This window comes from Dermatophagoides farinae, chromosome 8, assembly GCF_024713945.1.
Source record: "Dermatophagoides farinae isolate YC_2012a chromosome 8, ASM2471394v1, whole genome shotgun sequence".
Classification (NCBI taxonomy): domain Eukaryota; kingdom Metazoa; phylum Arthropoda; class Arachnida; order Sarcoptiformes; family Pyroglyphidae; genus Dermatophagoides; species Dermatophagoides farinae.
Window position 1 is genome coordinate 2344974 of NC_134684.1, and position 21785 is coordinate 2366758.

At 29.7% G+C, this 21785-nt stretch overlaps 7 protein-coding genes across 13 annotated transcripts in view; 5 read left to right on the forward strand and 2 right to left on the reverse strand.

Moving 5' to 3' along the window:
• sick (sickie) overlaps window positions 1-2751 on the forward strand; it is a 43566-nt gene extending 40815 nt beyond the window's left edge. For all 4 annotated transcript variants that reach the window (XM_075733705.1, XM_075733704.1, XM_075733706.1 and 1 more), the window contains 4 exons: window positions 41-1604; window positions 1662-1948; window positions 2019-2464; window positions 2525-2751. In XM_075733705.1, coding sequence (XP_075589820.1) covers window positions 41-1604; window positions 1662-1948; window positions 2019-2464; window positions 2525-2626 — 2399 coding nt within the window. In that variant the 3' untranslated portion in view covers window positions 2627-2751. The remainder of the gene's footprint in view (window positions 1-40; window positions 1605-1661; window positions 1949-2018; window positions 2465-2524) is intronic.
• Window positions 2752-2977: 226 nt separating this feature from the next.
• Window positions 2978-5330, forward strand: Ubc6 (ubiquitin conjugating enzyme 6). 3 transcript variants are annotated; one of them, XM_075733710.1, is made up of 3 exons: window positions 3020-3807; window positions 3893-4099; window positions 4176-5330. In XM_075733710.1, exon 3 carries the CDS (start codon window positions 4186-4188, stop codon window positions 4678-4680), a length of 495 nt encoding a protein of 164 aa, XP_075589825.1. In that variant the 5' UTR covers window positions 3020-3807; window positions 3893-4099; window positions 4176-4185; the 3' UTR covers window positions 4681-5330. The 3 variants fall into 3 exon arrangements, with proteins under 3 accessions (XP_046915284.1, XP_075589825.1, XP_075589826.1); XM_075733711.1 differs by having other exon boundaries at window positions 3045-3807; window positions 3900-4099; XM_047059328.2 differs by having other exon boundaries at window positions 2978-4099.
• Window positions 5331-6549: 1219 nt separating this feature from the next.
• Window positions 6550-7539, reverse strand: LOC124495887 (tRNA (cytidine(32)/guanosine(34)-2'-O)-methyltransferase). Its single transcript, XM_047059324.2, has one exon. The coding sequence runs from the start codon at window positions 7537-7539 to the stop codon at window positions 6607-6609; it is 933 nt and encodes a 310-aa protein (XP_046915280.2). The 3' UTR covers window positions 6550-6606.
• A 481-nt stretch (window positions 7540-8020) lies between these two features.
• LOC124495883 (serine/threonine-protein kinase haspin homolog) lies at window positions 8021-9617 on the forward strand. Its single transcript, XM_047059321.2, has 3 exons — window positions 8021-8114; window positions 8179-8917; window positions 8974-9617. The coding sequence occupies exons 1-3, from the start codon at window positions 8061-8063 to the stop codon at window positions 9414-9416; spliced, it is 1236 nt and encodes a 411-aa protein (XP_046915277.1). The 5' UTR covers window positions 8021-8060; the 3' UTR covers window positions 9417-9617.
• Window positions 9618-9728: 111 nt separating this feature from the next.
• On the reverse strand, window positions 9729-11595 carry LOC124495888 (CD82 antigen). Its single transcript, XM_047059326.2, has 6 exons — window positions 11183-11595; window positions 10891-11103; window positions 10636-10812; window positions 10337-10561; window positions 10169-10252; window positions 9729-10092 (listed from the first exon to the last, which is right to left on the reverse strand). Exons 1-6 carry the CDS (start codon window positions 11261-11263, stop codon window positions 9985-9987), a joined length of 888 nt encoding a protein of 295 aa, XP_046915282.1. The 5' UTR covers window positions 11264-11595; the 3' UTR covers window positions 9729-9984.
• A 396-nt stretch (window positions 11596-11991) lies between these two features.
• On the forward strand, window positions 11992-18105 carry LOC124495885 (cytochrome P450 4d8). 2 transcript variants are annotated; one of them, XM_075733562.1, is made up of 7 exons: window positions 11992-12037; window positions 12138-12175; window positions 15456-15837; window positions 15910-16115; window positions 16187-16401; window positions 16467-16629; window positions 16698-18105. In XM_075733562.1, exons 2-7 carry the CDS (start codon window positions 12169-12171, stop codon window positions 17354-17356), a joined length of 1632 nt encoding a protein of 543 aa, XP_075589677.1. In that variant the 5' UTR covers window positions 11992-12037; window positions 12138-12168; the 3' UTR covers window positions 17357-18105. The 2 variants fall into 2 exon arrangements, with proteins under 2 accessions (XP_075589677.1, XP_046915278.2); XM_047059322.2 differs by lacking the exons at window positions 11992-12037; window positions 12138-12175 and having other exon boundaries at window positions 15160-15837.
• A 766-nt stretch (window positions 18106-18871) lies between these two features.
• Window positions 18872-21711, forward strand: LOC124495886 (uncharacterized). Its single transcript, XM_075733563.1, has 3 exons — window positions 18872-19318; window positions 19566-20259; window positions 20337-21711. Exons 2-3 carry the CDS (start codon window positions 19827-19829, stop codon window positions 20966-20968), a joined length of 1065 nt encoding a protein of 354 aa, XP_075589678.1. The 5' UTR covers window positions 18872-19318; window positions 19566-19826; the 3' UTR covers window positions 20969-21711.
• The last annotated feature ends 74 nt before the right edge of the window (window positions 21712-21785 follow it).

Genomic DNA, 21785 nt, shown 5'->3' on the forward strand with positions numbered 1-21785 from the left:
TCCATGATTAATTTTCTTATCTTTTTGTATGATGTTTTAGGTGATAAATTTCAACGATATCTTTCCAATGAATCGGTTAATAGTATTTCCAGTTGTGGTGCTGCCACCGATAGCAGTATAGCTAATGGAAAAACGAAAAAGAAATCCAAACTTAAATTAACCGGTTCGAATACCAGTTGGATACGAAGTTCATTTAGTAGAGCATTCAAAAAGAAATCATCGTCCAAAACGCGTGATTCCTCACAACACGGAAGAGATGTAGCATCGGATGTTGAAATGACCAGTGGTACTGGCCAATCCGAACCTGAAGGTGATGTTCATTCTGTACCCAGTTCACCATTGATGTCGATACGAAGTCGTGCAAAATCTGCTGGTGTTAATATGTATAATGATCGAAATGCTTTAAGATCGACCAATCATCCTCAATCATTATCTGAATCGAAAGCTTTTGAATCAGATACTATGGCTGAAACATCAGATCCTGAAGAGATGAAAGATTTGCGAAAACAATTGCGTGAAAAAGAAATGCAATTGACTGATATGCGTTTGGAATCTCTTACATCAGCACATCAACTGGAAAATCTTAAAGAAATAGTCAATCAGATGCGAGCCGAAATGATGAATTTAAAACAAGATAATGATCGTCTTCAACGTCTTGTCCATCATAAATCGTTAGCATCATCACAAAGCTCGATGACCTCAGCAATAGGTTCACATGGTTCCAGTACATTGCCACCATCCGCAATTACTTTGGGTAATAGTGGACTGGTTGCTCCAATGGAAGATTCGAATAGTTTTGAAAGTGTCGATATGGATATGAGTCCATTGCATTCATCCAACACTACGAATTCTAATGATGAAAGTCCTAAATTAGTTACATTAGGATCAGGATCACATACATTAGCCACATTGACTATTACAACCAAAACAAATTGGGATCAACTAGACACATTGATCAAAAAGTGTTTCAAAGATCATTTGATTCGTGTGGATAGTTCATTGGCTTTGGGCATTACTGTTGATTCGTTGGCTTGTTATCGTGTTGGTACAGAAAAAATTCTTAGAAATTTTTATCCATTTAATCACCATCACAAACCAATTGTTCCAGAATTACTTCCTTTTGGTTATTTGGTGAATGAAAATCATATAAATCTTCAATTCAAAACAACTATTGATTCATTGGCGTTCGATACTTTGACACCGAAATCAGTACTTAATGAATTTATTTCGATGCTCATTGAAAATCGTCGTTTAATATTTTCTGGTCCTAGTGGAACAGGCAAAACTTATTTGGCACATAAATTGGCTGAATATATGGCTATTAAACAGATGGATTCTTCATCAGTGGCAATATATTCCCGAGCCGTACCAAACATTGGTGGAGCTAATTGTGTTCCACCATCCGGTGCCATTACAACTTTCAATGTCGACCATAAAAATGCTAAAGAACTTCGTGCCTATTTGACCAACATTGCAGAACAATGTCAATTGGAAGTAGCTCTAACACCATTGCCCACTGTGATTATTCTGGATAACCTTCATCATTCAATCGATTCATTGGAGGACATATTTAATGATCTTGATAAGATTTCGATCGCGAAAAGGTAAATTATATTTATTACTTTTTGATCCAATGATAATTTTGTTTTGTTTTCATATAGCCCTTATATAATTGGTACCATAAACCAAAGTGTTCATCATCATCAAACGATGCCCATGTTTCAACGACACAATTTTCATTGGATAATGTTGTCTGTCAATTCTGAAGCGGTTCGAGGCTACTTAAATCGTTTTCTACGTCGTAAACTTTTGGAGACTGAATCACGGTTAGCATTAAGCCAACAAAAAATTCAGCCTGAAGTTGTCCAAATCATCGAATGGATTCCCAAAGTTTATTCGCATTTGAATAAATTTTTGGAGAATTATTTCGGTGAAAATATATCTATCGGTAAATTTTGTGCTATTTTTTTGTATCTTAAATTCATTAATATATATTACATGTCATATCATTTTTAAAGGTTCACGTCTATTCACCTCATGTCCGATCGATTTGAATGGATCTCAAGCTTGGTTCACTGATCTGTGGAATTATTCTATTCTTCCTTTTATTATTGAAAATCTTCGTGAACATGTTCGACAAAATGATGGAAAATTAAAAGGAAAAATTGCAATCCACAGTTTCATTGATCCTACCGATTGGATTGTTACCAATTATCCATGGAGTTCTAATTCCGAATGGTCAGACCATTTGAATAGATTACGACCAGAAGATGTTGAAGACGATAAACAACAACATCATCAGCTTCCACCACCTTCAATGAATCAGAAAACATTGATTACGAATAGTCGGCCATCCTCATCAAACAATAATTATCATACCAATGATAATAATCAATGTTCATCTAACGGATTGGTTTCAGAACAATTCAATAAATCATCAGTCAAAGATATAAAGGATCCATTTGTAAGTTGTTAGAAAAAAATTCATAAAATTTCAATTCATAACATTGTTTTTTTTTCTTAGTTACAAATGTTACTAAAATTAAAAGAGGCATCCGAATATTCTAGTCAAGATATTGGAACGAATAATCAGAATTTGGCCGAACAAACTATAACAAGAACATAAAAATTTAAATAATTATTATCACTCTCCCATATTCTGTATTCATACATTACGATTCTTTTATATGTTTTCCACTTATATATTGTTCATAATAAAAAAAATTGTTCATATGTGATTCAAAAAAAAAATTCATGTTTTTTTTGAAATTTTATTTTTAAAACTTAAAAATCGACGATCGAATAATTTGATAATCACTGCTTTCAATATTAGATTCTATTCATTTTATCTTACGAGTGTTGCCATCTAGGAATTAAAAATTGTGAAATTCTCACTCAAGTGATGGTCGAATTTATCGATATTAGTGTGATTACGATAAAAAAAACCAACCAAATGCAGACTAATAAACAAAAAGTTGTCCTTCTTCGGTCATAGCCATAATCCTCTACGTATACGTCTACCACACACACACACGCAGACAGGATTGAGAATCGCATCGTTTATTTTGTCGAATAATAAATATTGAAAGGACCGAGGACAACATAACTGACTCACTGAATATTGAATGTTTTGCTATTTGTGAGCAAAAAGCTTGTTTCTTTTTATTTTTCTTGGAGCTTTGAACAATCGTAATACGCCTGTAACGACGACGACAAAAACAAAATAATAACATATAACATAACATAAAACATCAACAATAATTTTTTGTTTACCACTGGCGTCCTTATCGACTCTTCAAAACGAATACACACATCGCATACATGCAAAACAAAACAAAACAAAGAAAAAAAATCATTCACCTAAATATTCAACAACAATAATCATCATCATCATCAATAATTTAATCACAAATTGATTTTTATTTTCATTCATCCAGAATTCATTATTTTCCTGAAAGTATAGTCAAATTTTATTCGCCATTTGTCCATTTATTTGATTTTTTTTTGTTACATTACTATTCATACGCCTTAGCACATATGAGGCGTAACAATTACCCATTCAGATGTGATTCTTTTCTGGTCTCAAATAGATAAATTTCGTCATTTTTTTTCATCTCGTTATCATATTCTTGTTTTGTTATTAATTTCAACATCATCGTTCGATTTTTTTTTGCTCTTTTATACATACCCTGTGTTGAATTCTGTCTTTATTTTTTTTTAATTCTATATACGTAGTAGAATTTTTTTTTTCATTTTGCCTTCACGGAAGAACAAGACGGCGAAGTGTAAAAGAAAGAAAGCAGAATCGTAAGATTTCATATATTGATTACAACACATTTTTTTGTTCATTGCCAATTTTTTTTTGTCATTTGTGTTTATTTATTTATATAAGAATATAGAACCCCTTTGTGAAGGCAATTATTAGAAACAAAAACCTATATAGCGTTATTATCATCATTTTTTTTATTTTAAAAAAATTCATTCATCACAACAATCTTCATTATTATTACCACAAATTGTTTCGATTATTAATTGTAAATAAAATTAAAGAAAAATTAAAAATCATATTTTTGACTCAACTAGTTCTAAGGATTTGCCCGTAAGTACATTGTATTGTTGAACTATATAAATGAAAAATTGATTGAAATTTAAATTTTCTTGTTGACAAATCATAGTTGATCTGTGATGTCTACTCCGGCTCGTCGTCGTTTAATGCGAGACTTTAAACGTCTCCAAGAGGATCCACCTGCTGGTGTTAGCGGTGCACCAACTGATAACAATATAATGTTATGGAATGCAGTCATATTTGGACCACGTGATACACCATTCGAAGATGGTACATTCAAATTGACGCTAGAATTCACTGAAGAATATCCGAATAAACCACCAACCGTTCGATTTATATCGAAAATGTTTCATCCAAATGTTTATGCTGATGGAAGTATATGTCTTGATATATTGCAAAATCGTTGGAGCCCCACGTATGATGTATCGGCCATATTAACATCGATCCAATCATTATTGGATGAACCGAATCCTAATTCACCTGCAAATTCATTGGCTGCTCAGCTTTATCAAGAGAATCGTCGTGAATATGAAAAACGTGTAGCAGCGATCGTTGAACAGAGCTGGATAAATTTCGAAGAAGAAGAAAAATCCGGTAAAAAAGAATCAATCTAAATCACACACATCGCAGATGCACATTAAATATCGTCGATTATTAAACAGAAAGAATTCTTAACTATTCAAAAATAGAGATTTATTCTGATAACAAAATAATCTCAAGGCAATTTTATTTTATCAACCTATTTTTATGTACGTGTTTGTGAACCTGTGTATGTGTGTGTTTGTTTGTTTATGTTAAACTGGAATTCATGCACCATTTCTCTTCACCCAAATGAATGGAATACCATCCAGTCTGTGTGAACCATCACCTTTTTTTTCTCCTTTTCACTCTCCTACTACATTTTTTTTTCTTTATAAATAATTCAAAATTCACTGATCGTTATAATTGGATCTTATATGTTTAAAAAAAACATGAATAATACACTTATACACAAATGATATGATATATAAATTTCTGGCATTGTACATTTCGAACGAATGGAATCGATCGATTTCCTTTATAATCTCTTTTTTTTTCTTTTGTAAATTTTAGTTTTGCTAAATAATATCACACATAACAATACATAAGCTGAAAACATGAAAAAAAACAACGACAAAATGATTTGACCTATCTAGTTTTGTTTGTTATTCAATTTGATTCTAATAATTATTATATTCTTATTACTGATCATTATTATTAATTAAGAATTCTCTTTGATTGATTATTTCTTCTTCTTCTGGGTTAATATTCATTCACTTTTTTTTTCTTTTTATTTTAAATTTTTTCTCCGCTTTCTTCGAAAGATTCATTTTCATTTCGGAATTCAAAATACGAAATAAATAAATAAAAAAAATTTATATTGTTTTCCACTATTTTAACAAAAAATAACTTGTGTTGTTGATTTTGTGTCACACACACACACACACATAGTGCTCATATCCTGTGATTATTGTGTGTGTGTGTGTGTGTGTGTGTGTGTGAAATTGCATCATTGATCATTGATTGATAATAATTTATGAAATCATCATGTCAAAAAATTGGTTTCGTAAAGATTTTGATTATCTTGTTGGCCGTCGATTGCAACGTTGTCCACAACCATCAAGCAATCAAAGACAGAAAAGATCATCCGCCGATAGGCCACAACATCTTCCTCATTTAAAACGTCATAATCGTTTGGCACATTTGAAATGTGATGGAAAAAACTTTCAACAAAAATGTTTCGAAAATCGTCGTCATGTGAAATATACATTCACTGATCAGCCATTCAATTCGCGATTAACCTTGGAACCAAGACTTGAAATTTTTGGCCCGAATAAAATACTAGATGATGACGACATTCAGCTGGGATGGAATCCAGGTATATTCGCAAATAAAAAATCCGTTCGCATTAATGAACGTCGTAAACATGGTGACAAAATAAATAAAAACAAGCAACTTAATTATGTGGATGAATTTCTCACGGAAACGTATGATGAACCTATGAATGAATCGCCATTTCTACATTCACCGACCGTAAGAGCGACTGGTCAACAAATTCCCCGTCTTACAACCACAATTGAGCGAGTGGAAGAAAAATCAGCCAATCTGAATTCAAATGATTTAAATTTTCAAGGCAAATACATTCATGTGAACGAGACCGAATTAGACCTTCATTCATCGAATGATTACTCAATCATATCGTCGGAAGACAATTTATCTCAATTCAATCTTACAACACCGGACCATGAAACGATTTCATTTGAAATGGACGCCAATACTAATAATGATAATGATGATAATCCTTCTCGTAAATTATGCAAACATTCGAGCGGCATTTTTCCTGCCCACTATTTTCAAAATGATCCTTATTTCCATGATCCATTTAATTACAATCGTCATCAAATTAGATATTCATCATTTGATACATTTGATTTTTACAACGATGATGATGATAATATTGCTCATATATTTGAAAAATGAAATTTATTAATGATCAATATTTATTAAATTAAATTACATCATCATGTATCGATGCTATCAGATTTAAAATCCATTGGTTTATCTAAAGCGTTTGCTTTTCTCAATTGAACAGCTACTTTATATGGTGGATCTATTGGTTTTTGATTTGGTTCGTGATATTTATAATCTTTTTGATTGTCAATATTCAATGAATAAGTCGTATCCGAATCGAATCCGGATAGATCGCCACAAGCCATAAATGGAATGATAGTTCGATTCACGTGGAATTTATTTTCATCCAATTGTTCGAAATATTTTTGACATTCGCCTTCCATCAATGTGTTGAACATTGTAGGTTCATATTGATTAGGTGGATTATAGCCACGGCAAACAGTAAAAGCTTCAATCGATGATGTTCGACTACTGCGTGGTTTCGAAATGATTACTTCATCAAAAAAAATCTTCAATTGTGAATACAATAGTTCAACATCTTTACCACGAAAGATTTTAGCCACAAATGTTCCACCCGGTTTCAATATATGTGTGGTAATATTGACGCCTGCTAATAAAAGTTCAGCTTGAATGTATGTATCGATATCATGCAATCCAGTAACATCTGGAGCACCATCACAAACAACCAGATCCGCAGCTATTCCATCGAAATGATCGATAATGGCTGTGGCTGTAGAATGATTGGTTATATCACCTTGGAGCTGTATGACACCCGGTATTGGAGCCATAGCTTGTAGATCGACGGCTACAATTTTGCAACATTCTTTGTTGTCATTTTTATCGTCGGATACAAGAAGACGACGAGCCAAAACTTGTGACCAACTACCGGGTGCAGCACAAAGATCCACACAACGTTTGACACCGTTCAATATATGAAATTGATCATCAATTTGAAGTAGCTTGAAAGCTGATCGTGCTCGATAACCTTCTTCCTTGGCCAAACGATAATAGATGTCACGTTTATCTTTGCCGAATTTTCCCATTTATTTAATAAAATAAAATAAAACCATTTAGTGCAAATTTCTGGTAAAATTCGATGCCACTTTGTTTATTTTTTTTTTTTTTTTTTTTGAAAATCGATTTTTATTATTTGTTGACACTGCTTTAAGTGCAAACATGTGTGTGTGGCATGGATCTATAATGCATGCATGCATGTATCAGTGACACTATTATGCAATACAATCCATTCATAGACAACGTGGTCGAATAAAATATTGATTCACATTTGATAACTTATTTTTTTTATTTTATTCTTTTCGGAAATAATTTTTTCTTTTCCATCTGTCAAAAGACATTCACATATCTATATGGCGGCAAATTTATGTTCTACATTTCATTATAAGACGACAGTGTATTGCAACAATTGCAATTAAATTCAAAATTGATTTAATTTCAACACTAAAAAAAAAATGGAACCAAGTATATACTTCCTTTTTATAAATAGCACCAAATGTTTCGTTATTTTTTTCGTTAATTTTTTTGGTTCTTTAATTTTGTGGCCAAAATGATTCGAAACGATCGTAATCGATTAAAGGATTCACGTTTTTTCACCAAATTGGTAAGTTATATTTTAAATGTTAATTCATCTATTTTGTTATAATGTTCAATATCGATAAACTTAGTATAAACTTTTCCTTGAAAACGATCAAGGACGATCGAAAATTTTGGATGTGACAAGAGTTGATCGTCCAAAATTTGTTGAATTATCATTTGTTGGTTCCGGTTCGTATGCTGATGTGTTTCGTTCGAAAGCAAATGGTGAATTTGTATTGAAAATGATACGTTTACTACCGGATGAAATATTGAAACGAATTCAATCGTCTACTATATCCCGACATACAAGCTATTCAGATGCCTATCAAGAATGTAAAATTTCTGATGCATTATCACAATTACAGAATCTGGTTATCAAAAATCGTTCTTACCGTTGTTCAATATTTCCTCAGATATTCTCCAAATTCCTATCCAAAGATATTTCTTTTAATCATAAAAAAAGTTACCAAACATTTTCCGAAATTGAATGTCAATATTCAATTGATCCAATTGAACATTTTGGAATAAATGTTTCCAGAGAGAATCTTCTGATGGTCATGGAAGATTGTGGTCAATTAATGATCGATCTCATCGATGATCTTCACCCATATGCAATGTTATCGATATTGAAACAAATTATCGTAGGTCTAATGATTGCAGAACAAGTTTTTGAATTCGAACATCGTGATCTACATTCGGGCAATATTTTATTGCAGCCCTTTCAACAGCATTCAATTCCATTCACATATGATAATAAAGTGATATCGATTCCTAGCTATGGCTTTTTGGTAAAGATCATTGATACCACTTTTTCTCGTCTAAAATATGGTAAATGGTTCATCTATTAGTCATTTTTTTTTAATTTTCAATTTATTTAACCATAGATAACATAATTTACTTCAAAGACATGACATGTTTGTTTGAAAATTTTGAGGAAAAAAAATGTCGTCGTGCTAATGAAAAATGTCCAATACGTATGCAGGATATGATTTATGATCAAATGTCACAAGTTATTCAAAATGAATGGCAAAAATTTTATCCAAAAACTAATTGTATCTGGATAAAATATGTTATTTATAAGATGCGAAAATCTTTATCAACTCGTATGCAACAATTTGAATCTTCCACAGATTCGGTAACCAAAAATCGCCGTTCATCATTATCATCAATGACATATGCACATCGTGTTTACCGTTTGTTAGAACAATATAATAGATTAATGGATAAATGTTCAAATTTATTGCAATGTTTTTACACCATTATCAATGATCAATCTGGACTCAATGATTTTGTTCGAATAAGCTTTTTCACCAATGCTGATGAATGAATGGGGTGTGGTGGTAGTAATAATAATAAATAGTGATGAATGGTGTTTGTAATTCTAGATCAAAACACAGCAGTTTGAACACATTTCGTTATGGATAAAATAACATTCGGTCTTTTTTTTCTATTTTAGTGTGGCCAAAATGTGACAATATAAATAAACAATGATAATAAACAGAGTTTGTTTTTTTTTTTAGAAAAAAAATGCACTCAACTATCATTTCGATGATAACGTGTTTTAATCATTTTTTTTTTGTTTTTTTTTTTGAATAATCAATCAAATTTTTAATCTCTGGTGATCGATTATATTTTACAATCAATTCGATTTTTTTTTTATATTATTCGAAATATGTATACAATATAAAAATATAAATTGAATACATGAATGGGTTATCAATTTTGTTTTTGTTTTTTGTTTTGGTATTTACAAAAATAACCTTGTTGCCTGATGTGCACTTATTTTATATAAACAATAATTTTCTGAACAGGAAATTTTCATTATACATCGTTTTTTTTTTAAAAATACAATATATATCACCATCATCATATTTTACATTAATTCTATTCGTTCATCAATGAAAACCATGTCCACGAGTAATAGGAGTTTTTCTTGTTCTTTTTAGTCTTGGTGTTGAATGTACTGAACGACAAAAACAAATACTGGCCAATATACCGATAAACTTGAAATAGTGTAATGAAAAAAAATAGAAAATAGAAATAAATTAATTGAATGAAATAATTTGCAAATTAAATTACCGAAAATCCAGCCAAACCAACACCTAATCCGATAAACATTTTACATTCAGAACGTATGAATTCATCAACAAGTTGCATACATCCCTGTTTTGAAATCAATCAATCATCATTATTTATATAAAGTGAATATAAATAAATATAACATAACACGATATGATAATTAATTACCTTCTGATTTCGAAATGGTCGATTTTCATCATCATTATCTGATTGGCACATTGTTTCATTAATAGGCTTAGGATTAAGATGTGAATTTTTTTCCATACGATTGGCAAGCTTACAACATGTACGACTTACAATAAGTATACCATCAGGTAATCGATTTTCAATCTGTTTTTGTAACCATCGTGAATGTTGATAATCGGCTGGTGATTCAATACCACAACATTCAAACTATAATTTTATAAGAAAAATTTAACAAAATTAAAACAAAAAAAAAAACGAAAATTGAAAATTTGGAAACTAACTTTTGTTTGTGCTAAATCTACAGCTGCTGTAAATGATGAATGAATACCATATTCATTTTGTAAAAGTAGCACAAAATCAATGGTTGATTGTCTAGAAAAAATTCTTTCCTTGAATATAACGGCCAACATACCAATGGTCATTTCCAATGAAAATGTAAGCATCAATAAAAATGTGTACTACAAAGTGATTAAAAATTTAAAAATTTTTTTCATTTTTAATTCTAGTGTCGAAAATAAACAACGAAAACAACTTACAATGAACAATAAACATCGATTGTTTTCCATAGCAGTGAAACAACCACATAAAGCCATCAAAAATGTTAACGTTCCAAGAAAGACAAGAATCCATGCAAGCAATTGTAAAAGGGCCAAATTATTTCTTGGTGCAAAAAATAATAAAAACAATGATGCCAATTCATCTTGTACAAGATAATAAACACCAAAAATGAATATGATTATACTAGAAATCTGTATCAATTTAAATGCAAAACAAAAAACAAAAATAAAATAATGATATGATATTCGAATGATAAATCAACAAAATTACCCAGAATATTATGTTGAACAAAAACAAGAATCTCTTGGCACAGATTGCTTCGTCATCTGGATTAAATTCCATCATCATCATTTGGAATACAAATCAATGGATTAATAATATAGAAATCAATGAAGAAAAAAGTGAATAAGACATATTCATCATTCATCAATGAGCAATGTTGAATAACTAATCATCATCATCATCATGGATCATTGGAGTTATACGACGATGTTGTTGTTGTTGTTGTTTTTTTTTGTATTCGCGAACACTACATCTGGGACACATCAGAAACACAACAACAACAACAACAACAAAAAAATTTATAATACATTCACGATGATTTTGAATGAAGAAATGAAAAAAAAAGACTTTTCATCTATTTAACAATAACCAAATGACGACAACAATCAATGATGACGATGATTATTATTTTTTATATTATTGTTGTTGTGTGTCGTTGTTGTTTGGTCAACAGTTGACGTTTACAGTCGACATCATTATCATATATGACCATAATAATATAATATAACCATCTTTATAATTTTGAATGTTCATATATATTGTGGTTAACAGCATATACTGTATTTCCGTGTATATTTGTGGTGTGTTGTGTTCATTCATTCATTCGGGTAATTCATCTACCGTTTTGTGTGTGTGTGTGTGTTTACTACTAAATTCAAATTTGTTCTTCACTCTATTTCTTTCGTTTCAAAATCCAACTTTGTTCCAATGTAACTGAACAAAAACAACAACAAACAACAACAACAACAGCAACAGCAGCAACAACAACAACAACAACAATAATAATCTTGGGCGTCAATAATTATTTTCTCTGGTCTTTGTTTCATTTCCTTTGCAGCAGCAGTATGTGTATTCGCTTGGTTGATCTGAATATTATTGTTAATAAATAATGTCACTTCTTTTTTGATTTGTCTATTTATTTTTTTTATTTTTATACAAATAGCCACTCAAATCCTGAATACGCCCTTGATAATATGAATGGTGATGAGAATTTTCATAATTCATGAATTTATTTCTATTTCGTCATTCATGTTTTCACTATAAACATATACAGTGCCAAAAAAAAAAAATATTCGAATCCAACAAATCCATGACCATTCTATGATTATGAAAAAAAAACAAAACGACGACTCTGATTTAAATCTTTTTGGTATTTATTTGGAGATAGGTCAAGGTGAAAATGAATAGAATGTAAAAACCTCTTGAAGGCTATCATTATTTGTCACCATGAAAGAATTTCATTTTTTATCTTTGAATTTTTTTTTCCAATTATTGACAGCTGAATTTTGAATATTCAACATTCAACATTTAGATGCTGTTTTTTTTTTGATTAATGAATTTCAGCCAACATCATAATTTGTCAATCATTTCATTATAGGTCTGTTCACAATTCAATCAGTATAAGATTGAGTGTAGAAAAATTGATGAATTGGCTTTTGTATGTTAAAAAATCAATAAAAATTGATATATAAAAAAAAAATTTGAAATTTCTCGGAAAAATTGATGACAATATAGTTTTTTTTCACAGTATATACCATATTAATATTGAAAAATATTGATGATGTTGTGATATTTTTTTTTTTCATTTGTACATTGAATCAAACCCTATAATACACAACCACATGAATTGAATATGAATGTTTTAGCAATTTAATCATTCAAACGATTTGCGATATCGAATATTATGTGTGTATATGTGTTTGTCTATGTGTCTAATTGTGATATGAATGGCGTCATTAATTCATTTTCAGTAGCATCAAAAAAAAAAAAAAAAATTGATCAAAATCTTTCATCTTTTCATTATGTTTTGGAATGAAATTCAAGTAACGTTTAAGTTACTTCCGTCTGCAAATAATAGTTTCATAGTTGTGTATTTCTTTTTGTATTATTTAAATTATTATTATATGATTCATTTGAAATGACAATTCATTTTTTTTTTAATGATTATTATTGACATTTGCCATGTACTGAATTGACCTTTAAGTGCATATTATGAACCTATCGAATGTCTGACATTTCAATGAAATCACAAATGTTTTTCGATTCAAACAAGAAAACAAATGGCTTCTTCATCCATCTTCATCATCGTTATAAAGTAAATTTTCTTCCACTGGATTAGATATTAATAAATATATTAAATCCATTTATTTGTAGGTTTTTTTTAATCTATTGTCAAAGTATTGGTGTGTGTGTGTGTGTGTGAGCATCTAACAAAGAAAAAGATCTAATCACAATTAGGAAATTCCATTTATAACAAATGAGAAGATATGATGAAAAAGAATATCAATCGGTATATATACCATTATTATTATCATGTGATACAATATGAACGGAAATCCGATAATTCTGAAGAATTTCCTGGCAAAAAAAAAAGAGTTGAAATGATGATGATGATGATGATGATGTAACAATTAATCAATCATGACATAATCTCACCTAAATTTTGTCCACCTTGTTTCATTACTTTATTTTCCCCAACATTATTATTGTATTGTTTTTTTTTCATGGAAAAATGTCTCTGACACATCAAATTGATACTTTAAATTTATTATTATTTTTTTCATATCAATTATTGTTGGCACGCTTTTATCAGCTCTAATAAACATTATATATTATGCCATTTGATATATATATATACAATGATGATTTGTAATCATCATTGAAATTACTTCATCATTGTTATCGTTATTCAAATAAAAACAGTAATCAGATTCGTTCAATCACGATTGATCACGTTTTTTTTCTGTTTATTATTTATTATTTATCAGATAATTTGTCCGACTTTGAATCGACCCTTTTCGTACACAAATATTATGAACAAAAAAACAATTGAATGAAATTGCAATCAAATATCAATGTACCCGTTGTTAGGGTTTTCTCAATCAATCAATCAATCAATTCGTTTTACATTCATGATTATTATCATTAAAAAAAAAGCTAAAACTAAAAACAAAAATTACAAATTACACATATAATATAATTCAATATAAATTCAAATCATGATAATCAATATATTTATGATATTGATTTTGTTATTCAATAATAAAAAAAAATGTGATATTGATATTTAGCTATGAAGAAAAAAAGAAAATCGGAAACAACCAGATATGGAGACCAAAGAAAAAAAAACCAAAATAAGTAATATTGTTTTCCAATATTAATAGGGTAATAAATATACACATGCAATGCAATAATCACCCCTTTTTTTGCATTGTTATGTTATTATCGATATTCATTCACAGATTCATTTTTTTTCTTCATTTTTCTTCACTTTGTAAATTGATTGATTTTATTATCGATCAATTAGTAATGAATGAATGAATCTGTTGTGTTCGATCATGTGAGTAGTTTTTTTTTGTTTATCTTTTTCTTTTATTTTTTTTTTGCTTGAAAATAAAAATTCAAAAATTTAATCAAAAAAAAAAAACCGAAAATTTGCATGACGCATCAAAATTGGAACCCCTGATAACAATGATAATCATCAATATAATATATACGCATATGCAAATAAATGTGGTCAAAAATAAAAACCGTCGAATAATTCGATTCGAATGTTGTGATGGCAACAGTTAGTTAGTTAGTTAGATAATGATTAGAACATGAGATGTGTATTTTTTTTTCTTGATTTGAATACACATAAACAGGATATATGATTTTTTTTTGTTTTGTTTATTTCATTCAATACAATCAAATAAGAAATAAACAAAATATAAATCGAATCCAAAAAATATTAAATGATAATGATGATTAGTGGCGCTTCTGATACTAAATGACAATTAAATCGTCGATCATCGATTATCGAAAAAAAAATGGTTGTGGCTTCTTCACTGTAGCCTCACATATTTTTTTTTTTGCAATGTGCAAAAAAAAAATAGTAACAGATACCGTATACATTATTTTTCTTGTAGATCATGTTCACATTGTGTGAAGTAATAAATAAAGTTTTTTTTTTTTTTTTTTTTTGATTTTGAAGATAATAATGATGAACAGTGAAGAAAAAAAATTGAATCGTATGATTCCTGGAAATGGTGGTATAAATAAAAATTTGTGGCCAGCAAAAAAAAAATTCATTCAGAATTGATTCACAAAAATCGTGTGTGTGTGTGTGTGTGTGTGTGTGAAATTTATTTTTTTTTGTTGTTGTTGTTTTGCTCTCTTTCTTTTTCTCATTCATCGTCATTTATTATTGATAAACAAACACAAGTGAAACAAAACAAAACAAAACAAAAAATGATTTTAATTGTCATATTCTTTTTATTAGTGTTCATTATACATAGTTTTATTCAAATTATTCAATGGCTAATCAATCAACATCGTTTATATTTAATAATCAAAACTATACCTGGTCCAAAAATTAATTTTCCATTATGGGGAAACATTAATCTATTGACAGGAATATTACGAAATCAACCAATCGGTTTACAATCTAAAGCATTTATTAATCTAATGAATGATATTTGTGAACAATATGATCCAAATAATCGTATCGGTTTGATTCGTCTTTGGTTTGGACCATTTGTGCCAATCATAATAATAACCAATGCTAATATTGCACAAAAAATTCTAAATAGTAAAGATCATCTTGACAAGGCAACATTTTATTCATTATTTCGTTATGCAATAAAGGATGGTGTTTTCACCAGGTAATAATAAAAACAATTAATCAATATTCATTTTAATATCATGATGATCATTTTTGCTAATTTTCAATATAGCAAAACAGAAAAATGGCTACATCAAAAACGTGAAATACAAAACCATTTAAAATTTAAAGCTTTACAACGTTATATTGCCAACACGGAACGACATCTAGCGACATTGAATGAACGTATAGATGCCGTTATTGATGATATGAATAAAAATGGTCAAATTGATGATATAAAACCGATTCTATCAACATTCGTTTTAGATGTTCTTGGTGGTAAGTATAAAAAATTTTATTTTAAGTAATTTATTATTGATTATCATTATTTTAATTTATATTCAAATCAGAAAATCTATTCAGTACAAAATTTCATTCACAATCAACTGGTGTTGAACCGAAATTTGTTCGTTCGGTGAATCGAATGTTGGAATTAAGCTACATACCATTCTTACAGCCATGGTCATATTATTTCAATAAAAGCATTCTCGTATATCTTTGTAATTTGGCTATTTTTCTAAAAACCATGAACTATGTTAACAATTTTCAATATTCAGTTCGAAAGGTAATTATAATTATATATCCTAATAACCATTGTCACTCTATTATCATCTCTTTACTTTCATTTAGATAATATTGGATCGTTTTAAAATGAAAAAATTTGAACAAAAATCACGAAAACAATTATCATTACTGGATTCAATGATTGAATCACGAATTTCTTCGATGAATCCTGATCGAATTCTGAAACTAAATCAAATTGAAACACAAATCAATACATTTGTCGTAGCGGGTATGTTTGTGATATGTTTAATATGTTATTCTATTGATCGAATTAATAATTGTATAATCATCATTTAGGACATGATACAACGACCAGTGCATTATCATGGGCACTTTATCTGTTGGGTCATCATCCCGAACAACAGCAACGATTAATCAAAGAAATTGATGATTTTCTTGCCGATCTAAATTTGAATGGAGAATCAATTACATTGCTCAGTATGAGACAATTAAAATATTTGGAAAGTGTTATTCTTGAATCATTACGTCTATATCCATCTGGTCCATTTATTGCAAGACGATCACGATCGGAATTCAAATTGAATGAACAAACTACATTACCTGGAAATATTAATTACATTATTTTCATTCAGCATATGCATATGAATCCAGAATATTTTCGAGAACCGAAAAAATTTTATCCAGAAAGATTTTTACGTTGCCGTAAAGAAACAGAATTTGAATGGGTAAATCATCAGGCTTATCTACCATTCAGTGGTGGTCATCGTATGTGTCTTGGTAGAGAATATGGTCTAATGCAACAACGAATGTTTCTCATCAATATATTTCGAAGATATCGTGTGAAATCATTGGATCGTTTTGGTGATTGTCAGCCACGTTTTAATTTTTTACTATCATCAGCACATTTTCCAATACGTTTTGAAAGGCGACAGCCACAATCAACACCGGCAACACCATCATTTATGACTACTGTATCAAGACATAGTTTTCTTTAATAATCGATGATATTTCGGTGACGACGAATGAATAGAATTTTTTTTTTTTTAAACAGATAGATGACCATGTTCATGTTGCATTTTTTTTGTGATTTTTGAATCTTTATCGGATAACCATTACGAAACCACATTACAGAAATTCACAGAAATTATATAATTGTCATCCTCTTATCAATTACAATGTAACTGTTTTACGCCAATATGGAAACCTAATCAATCGATCAACAACCTTTTTTTTCATTTTTGTTGTTGTTGTTATCCTATTATTGTTAGGATAGTTTCTTTTTTCTCATATTGATCGATTTTTTTTCTGGTGATGATAAAAAATGAATAATTTTCAACAATGTCATAACAACAACAACAACAACAAACACATTCTTATCAGTATCATATCATTTTTGTTTTTCTGATTTTTTTTTTTTTGCCAAACGCCCGCCTGTTGCTGATAATTGATTTTCATGCAAACATACACACACACACACACACAAATAATCATATACAATGTGGACAATATATGATTATTCATGTGATTTGATTACAATCCATTTGATATATACATCAGCTAAATCTTTCAATCAAAACAATTAATCCATAATATATATACAGTCTTCCTACGATTATTATGAAATGAACTATGGATGATTCACTGTATTCATCATGTTGTCTAATTTTTTTTTTTTTTAATTGATTGTCGAATCTTTTTTTTTCTAATGATAATAAAAACGCGCGCGCGTGTATATCTTGTTTGTGTACATCATAATGGCCGATCACATTCTATGTTGTCTTCGTCGTCGTCGTCGTCGTTGGTATGGTATAGTAGTGGTGGCCACGGATATTTTTGTTTCTGTGTTTGTGCGTGTAAAAAATATACAAGGAAAACGAATACAAAACACACACACACACACAAACGATCACGAGAAAAAAAATCCTAGTTCGCGACCTTAGGTCAAATAGAATTCACGAATATACCACCACCACCACCAACACCACAACCATTTTATACAGCCAATTCAATCATGTCATTTTTTTTATGCATGCAGGTTTGACCGGCTGAACTTTATAATACCTACCATTTTTTTTTCTTCATTGAGATGATGATCTAGTTTTTTTTTTTTTTTTGATGGTATGTTGTCTTCGACATTTCTCTCTGTCTTATTTTTTTTTTGACCAATCATTCTTCGAAGATGTTTTCGTTGTCAAATATATCCACTATGTGTGTGTGTGTGTGTCTATTTGTTCAATTGATAACAAGAAAAAATTGAGCAAAAATTCGAAAAAAAACTAGAAAATGAAAATTCGAAAAAAAAAATTTTCCTATGAATTCTAAATGGCCCTAGCATATTTGCCACACCAATTTCTGGCTCATTTGTAACATTGCCTCTTCTACATTCGGGTTTCAAACTCTCACATTCTCTCCCACATACGGTGTGTTTTTAATACCGAGTTTTACAAAGTGCACTGTTCGGATTTTTTTTTTGTTTGTCTGTTTTTGTGTATGTGAGTGTGTTTGTACCATTTGGAACCAAATATTCGCTGCAGTGAAAGTTTTTGTTGTTGTTGTTGTTATCCGATGCGACTATTTGTATCTGGTTTCTCTCTTTTTCCATTTTTCTATTTTCTTGTTTGCTTGCTCTGTTTTGCCTGTATATATGTGTTATATGTACAGTACAGTATACAACACAACCAACCATCACATCAATCAAATAGACGCGCACACACACACACACAATAACGAGAAAAACAAAACAAAAAAAAAACGAAGACCTCAATGGACTTGTCGAACTCAAGAATGGTGACTTTTGAATAAATGAACTATGAAAACATTCCAACAATCGGATAAGTAAAGATTTCAAAATTCGTTTGAATTTAATATAAAATGTTGATAACATCATCATGAATATTTGCGAATTAAGAATTTGTTTATCAATCACCATCATTATCATAATATAATCAACAGCATTCGTAAGTGGTCAACGTAAAAATTTTTTATTTATTACCAATCTGATGTGATTGATCCTATTGGAATATATATACTTTCTCTCTTTTTTTTGTTGGTTTTCCATTTGGTCTCACCATTTTCATTCATATTGTTTTCTCCTTCGAATCGAATTTGTATTGTATTCACCATACACATCGTCATTGTTCCTTCTATATGACTGAATGAAACAAAAAAAAAATCAACTACTGCCGAAACAAACACGTCATATAGACATACAAACATACCTTCTTCATTCAACATCATCATCATCATCATCAACAACAACAACAACAACAACAACAACAATCCAACTGAAGACGAGCAAATCATTTCTGAGCATCATATGACAAGTGAATACAAACCTAAACATCATAATATACACAAACAAATACCGATAAGACATATTTTGATATAACAGAAGAAAATTTTCATTCAAATTATAGAGATTTATTACAAACCGAATTATACGTTGAAAAAATAATATCAATTAACATGGACGATTCCAATTCATGGGATTGTTCCGTTTGTACTTATCGTAATAGTGCTGAAGCATTTAAATGTTCAATGTGTGATGTACGTAAAGGTACATCAACCAGAAAGCCAAGAATTAATCCTGAAATGGTGGCCAAACAGGTGGCCCGACAACAGGAACAGATTAAACAACAAGCATTAAAATCAGCTGTTAAAGATCATCATCATCCTCATCATCGTAATAGTAAATCATCTGAACATAGATCATCATTATCATCATCATCATTGAAAAGAATTGATGATACAAATAGTAATTCAAGTGTGGCCAGTACATGTAGTAGTGGACGTAATAGTCCAGTAGTCAATTCAAATTCGAATTGCTCAAATAGTTTGGAATCATCAACGAATCAAAGTTCCATAAATACGATTGCCAATAATTCATTATCATTTTTTGGTATGAAATTTGTAAATAAACAATGTATATTGATATTGATTGATTTTTAAATATTTTCTATCTATTTTTGAAATTAGGTCATTCAATTAAACAACAATCCCAAAATACTGCCAACGCATCATCGAAATTTCAAATGCCTTCAACTTCATCTTCATCATCAAGGCATTCATCATTGACAAATAATTTTGATGATGAAAATGATGAAAATAATGATAATGACAACAACAATGATAATGAATTTGATACAAACAATCACAATGTCTCAGAGGAAAAACCACCAAGTAACAATAAAATTAAAAGCCGAAAAAATAGCAACATTGGTAAAATTATGGCAGTACCACCGAAAGCCAGGCTAAAGAATGTGGACCGAAATGATGTACAAGTGGAAGAAGTAACGGTCAATAATATTACCGTGGTTATAACGGAATTTAAACCAAAACGAAATAGTAAAATTCATCATAATTCAATCGAACATACAAGTCCACAAAAATCAGAAACATTGACTATGAAAAGAGATTCAATGTCGAACAAAGAACAAAAATCCAAAGATGGCCGAAAGTCAAACAATAGTAGTAGTGCAAGTAATCAAGATGGTAAATCATCTAAAACAAAAAAACGTTCTTCAATCGAAATGAATGATCATCTAAATCATTATAATGGTCAATCATCGTCATCAACAAAACGATTAGCTGCAGCCAATGCTGATTGATATTTTTTTCTTTCGTCTGATATTTAAATCAGAATTTTTTTTTTGTAATTCGAACCAAACCAAACGACACCTCTTTTTTTCCATCTACACACACTCACCTTAGTATAACTAATAATCCTTTTTTAAAAAGTATATATTATAATCATACACAAACACACTCATCCGTCTTATAACTATTTTGCTATCTTTAATTTTTTTTTCTTGTTCTCATTCAAATCTACCTGTCAATTCATTTACACTAATTCTCCATTAATATATTGATCTAATCAATTTTCTACCTACAACATACAGACATACATAAATTTTTATTATATATTAATATTAAAGTCAACCAGAATTTAGTGGTTTGTGTGTGTGTGTGTGAGTGTGTTTTATGTGTTGATTGCTCGTGCAAACAAAACAAAAACGAAAAATTCAAATTGTCATCATATTCATGTTTTGATTTTCAATTTATCTATCTTTTTTTCCATATTTCTCTCTCTCACTTTCTTCTTATATATGTATAGAATTGACTGAAATCTGTACATCTGTACATTTTATTTTATTTTTTTTTTTTTTTGTTCACTGATGATTTATCGTCTTCTGTATAATTTTCTGCATCATTCAAAATCAATCAATACAAATATGTTTGATTTAAACAATAATTTCTATATTTGAAATATATTTTGTAATTATAAAATGGTTAATCATCATCATTCAGATGATGATGATGATTAAATTAAATCTTTTGTTTCATTTTCTCTTACATTTTGATGATTTATTTAAATGGAAAGAATTTCTTCATGGTCCTAGTGTTTATGAAATGCTCTTTTTATTT

Coding starts and splice junctions, on each gene's coding strand:
- Ubc6 (XM_047059328.2), top strand. CDS start 4,186: ATGTCTACTCCGGCTCGTCGTCGTTTAATGCGAGACTTTAAACGTCTC.
- LOC124495887 (XM_047059324.2), bottom strand. CDS start 7,539: ATGGGAAAATTCGGCAAAGATAAACGTGACATCTATTATCGTTTGGCC.
- LOC124495883 (XM_047059321.2), top strand. CDS start 8,061: ATGATTCGAAACGATCGTAATCGATTAAAGGATTCACGTTTTTTCACC. Junction 8,115..8,178: donor CACGTTTTTTCACCAAATTG/GTAAGTTATATT, acceptor CGATAAACTTAG/TATAAACTTTTCCTTGAAAA. Junction 8,918..8,973: donor TTTTTCTCGTCTAAAATATG/GTAAATGGTTCA, acceptor ATTTAACCATAG/ATAACATAATTTACTTCAAA.
- LOC124495888 (XM_047059326.2), bottom strand. CDS start 11,263: ATGATGATGATGGAATTTAATCCAGATGACGAAGCAATCTGTGCCAAG. Junction 10,813..10,890: donor ATCGATGTTTATTGTTCATT/GTAAGTTGTTTT, acceptor ATCACTTTGTAG/TACACATTTTTATTGATGCT. Junction 10,093..10,168: donor TTGGTTTGGCTGGATTTTCG/GTAATTTAATTT, acceptor CACTATTTCAAG/TTTATCGGTATATTGGCCAG.
- LOC124495885 (XM_047059322.2), top strand. CDS start 15,425: ATGATTTTAATTGTCATATTCTTTTTATTAGTGTTCATTATACATAGT. Junction 15,838..15,909: donor AAGGATGGTGTTTTCACCAG/GTAATAATAAAA, acceptor TTTTCAATATAG/CAAAACAGAAAAATGGCTAC. Junction 16,630..16,697: donor CAATACATTTGTCGTAGCGG/GTATGTTTGTGA, acceptor ATCATCATTTAG/GACATGATACAACGACCAGT.
- LOC124495886 (XM_075733563.1), top strand. CDS start 19,827: ATGGACGATTCCAATTCATGGGATTGTTCCGTTTGTACTTATCGTAAT. Junction 20,260..20,336: donor TAATTCATTATCATTTTTTG/GTATGAAATTTG, acceptor TTTTGAAATTAG/GTCATTCAATTAAACAACAA.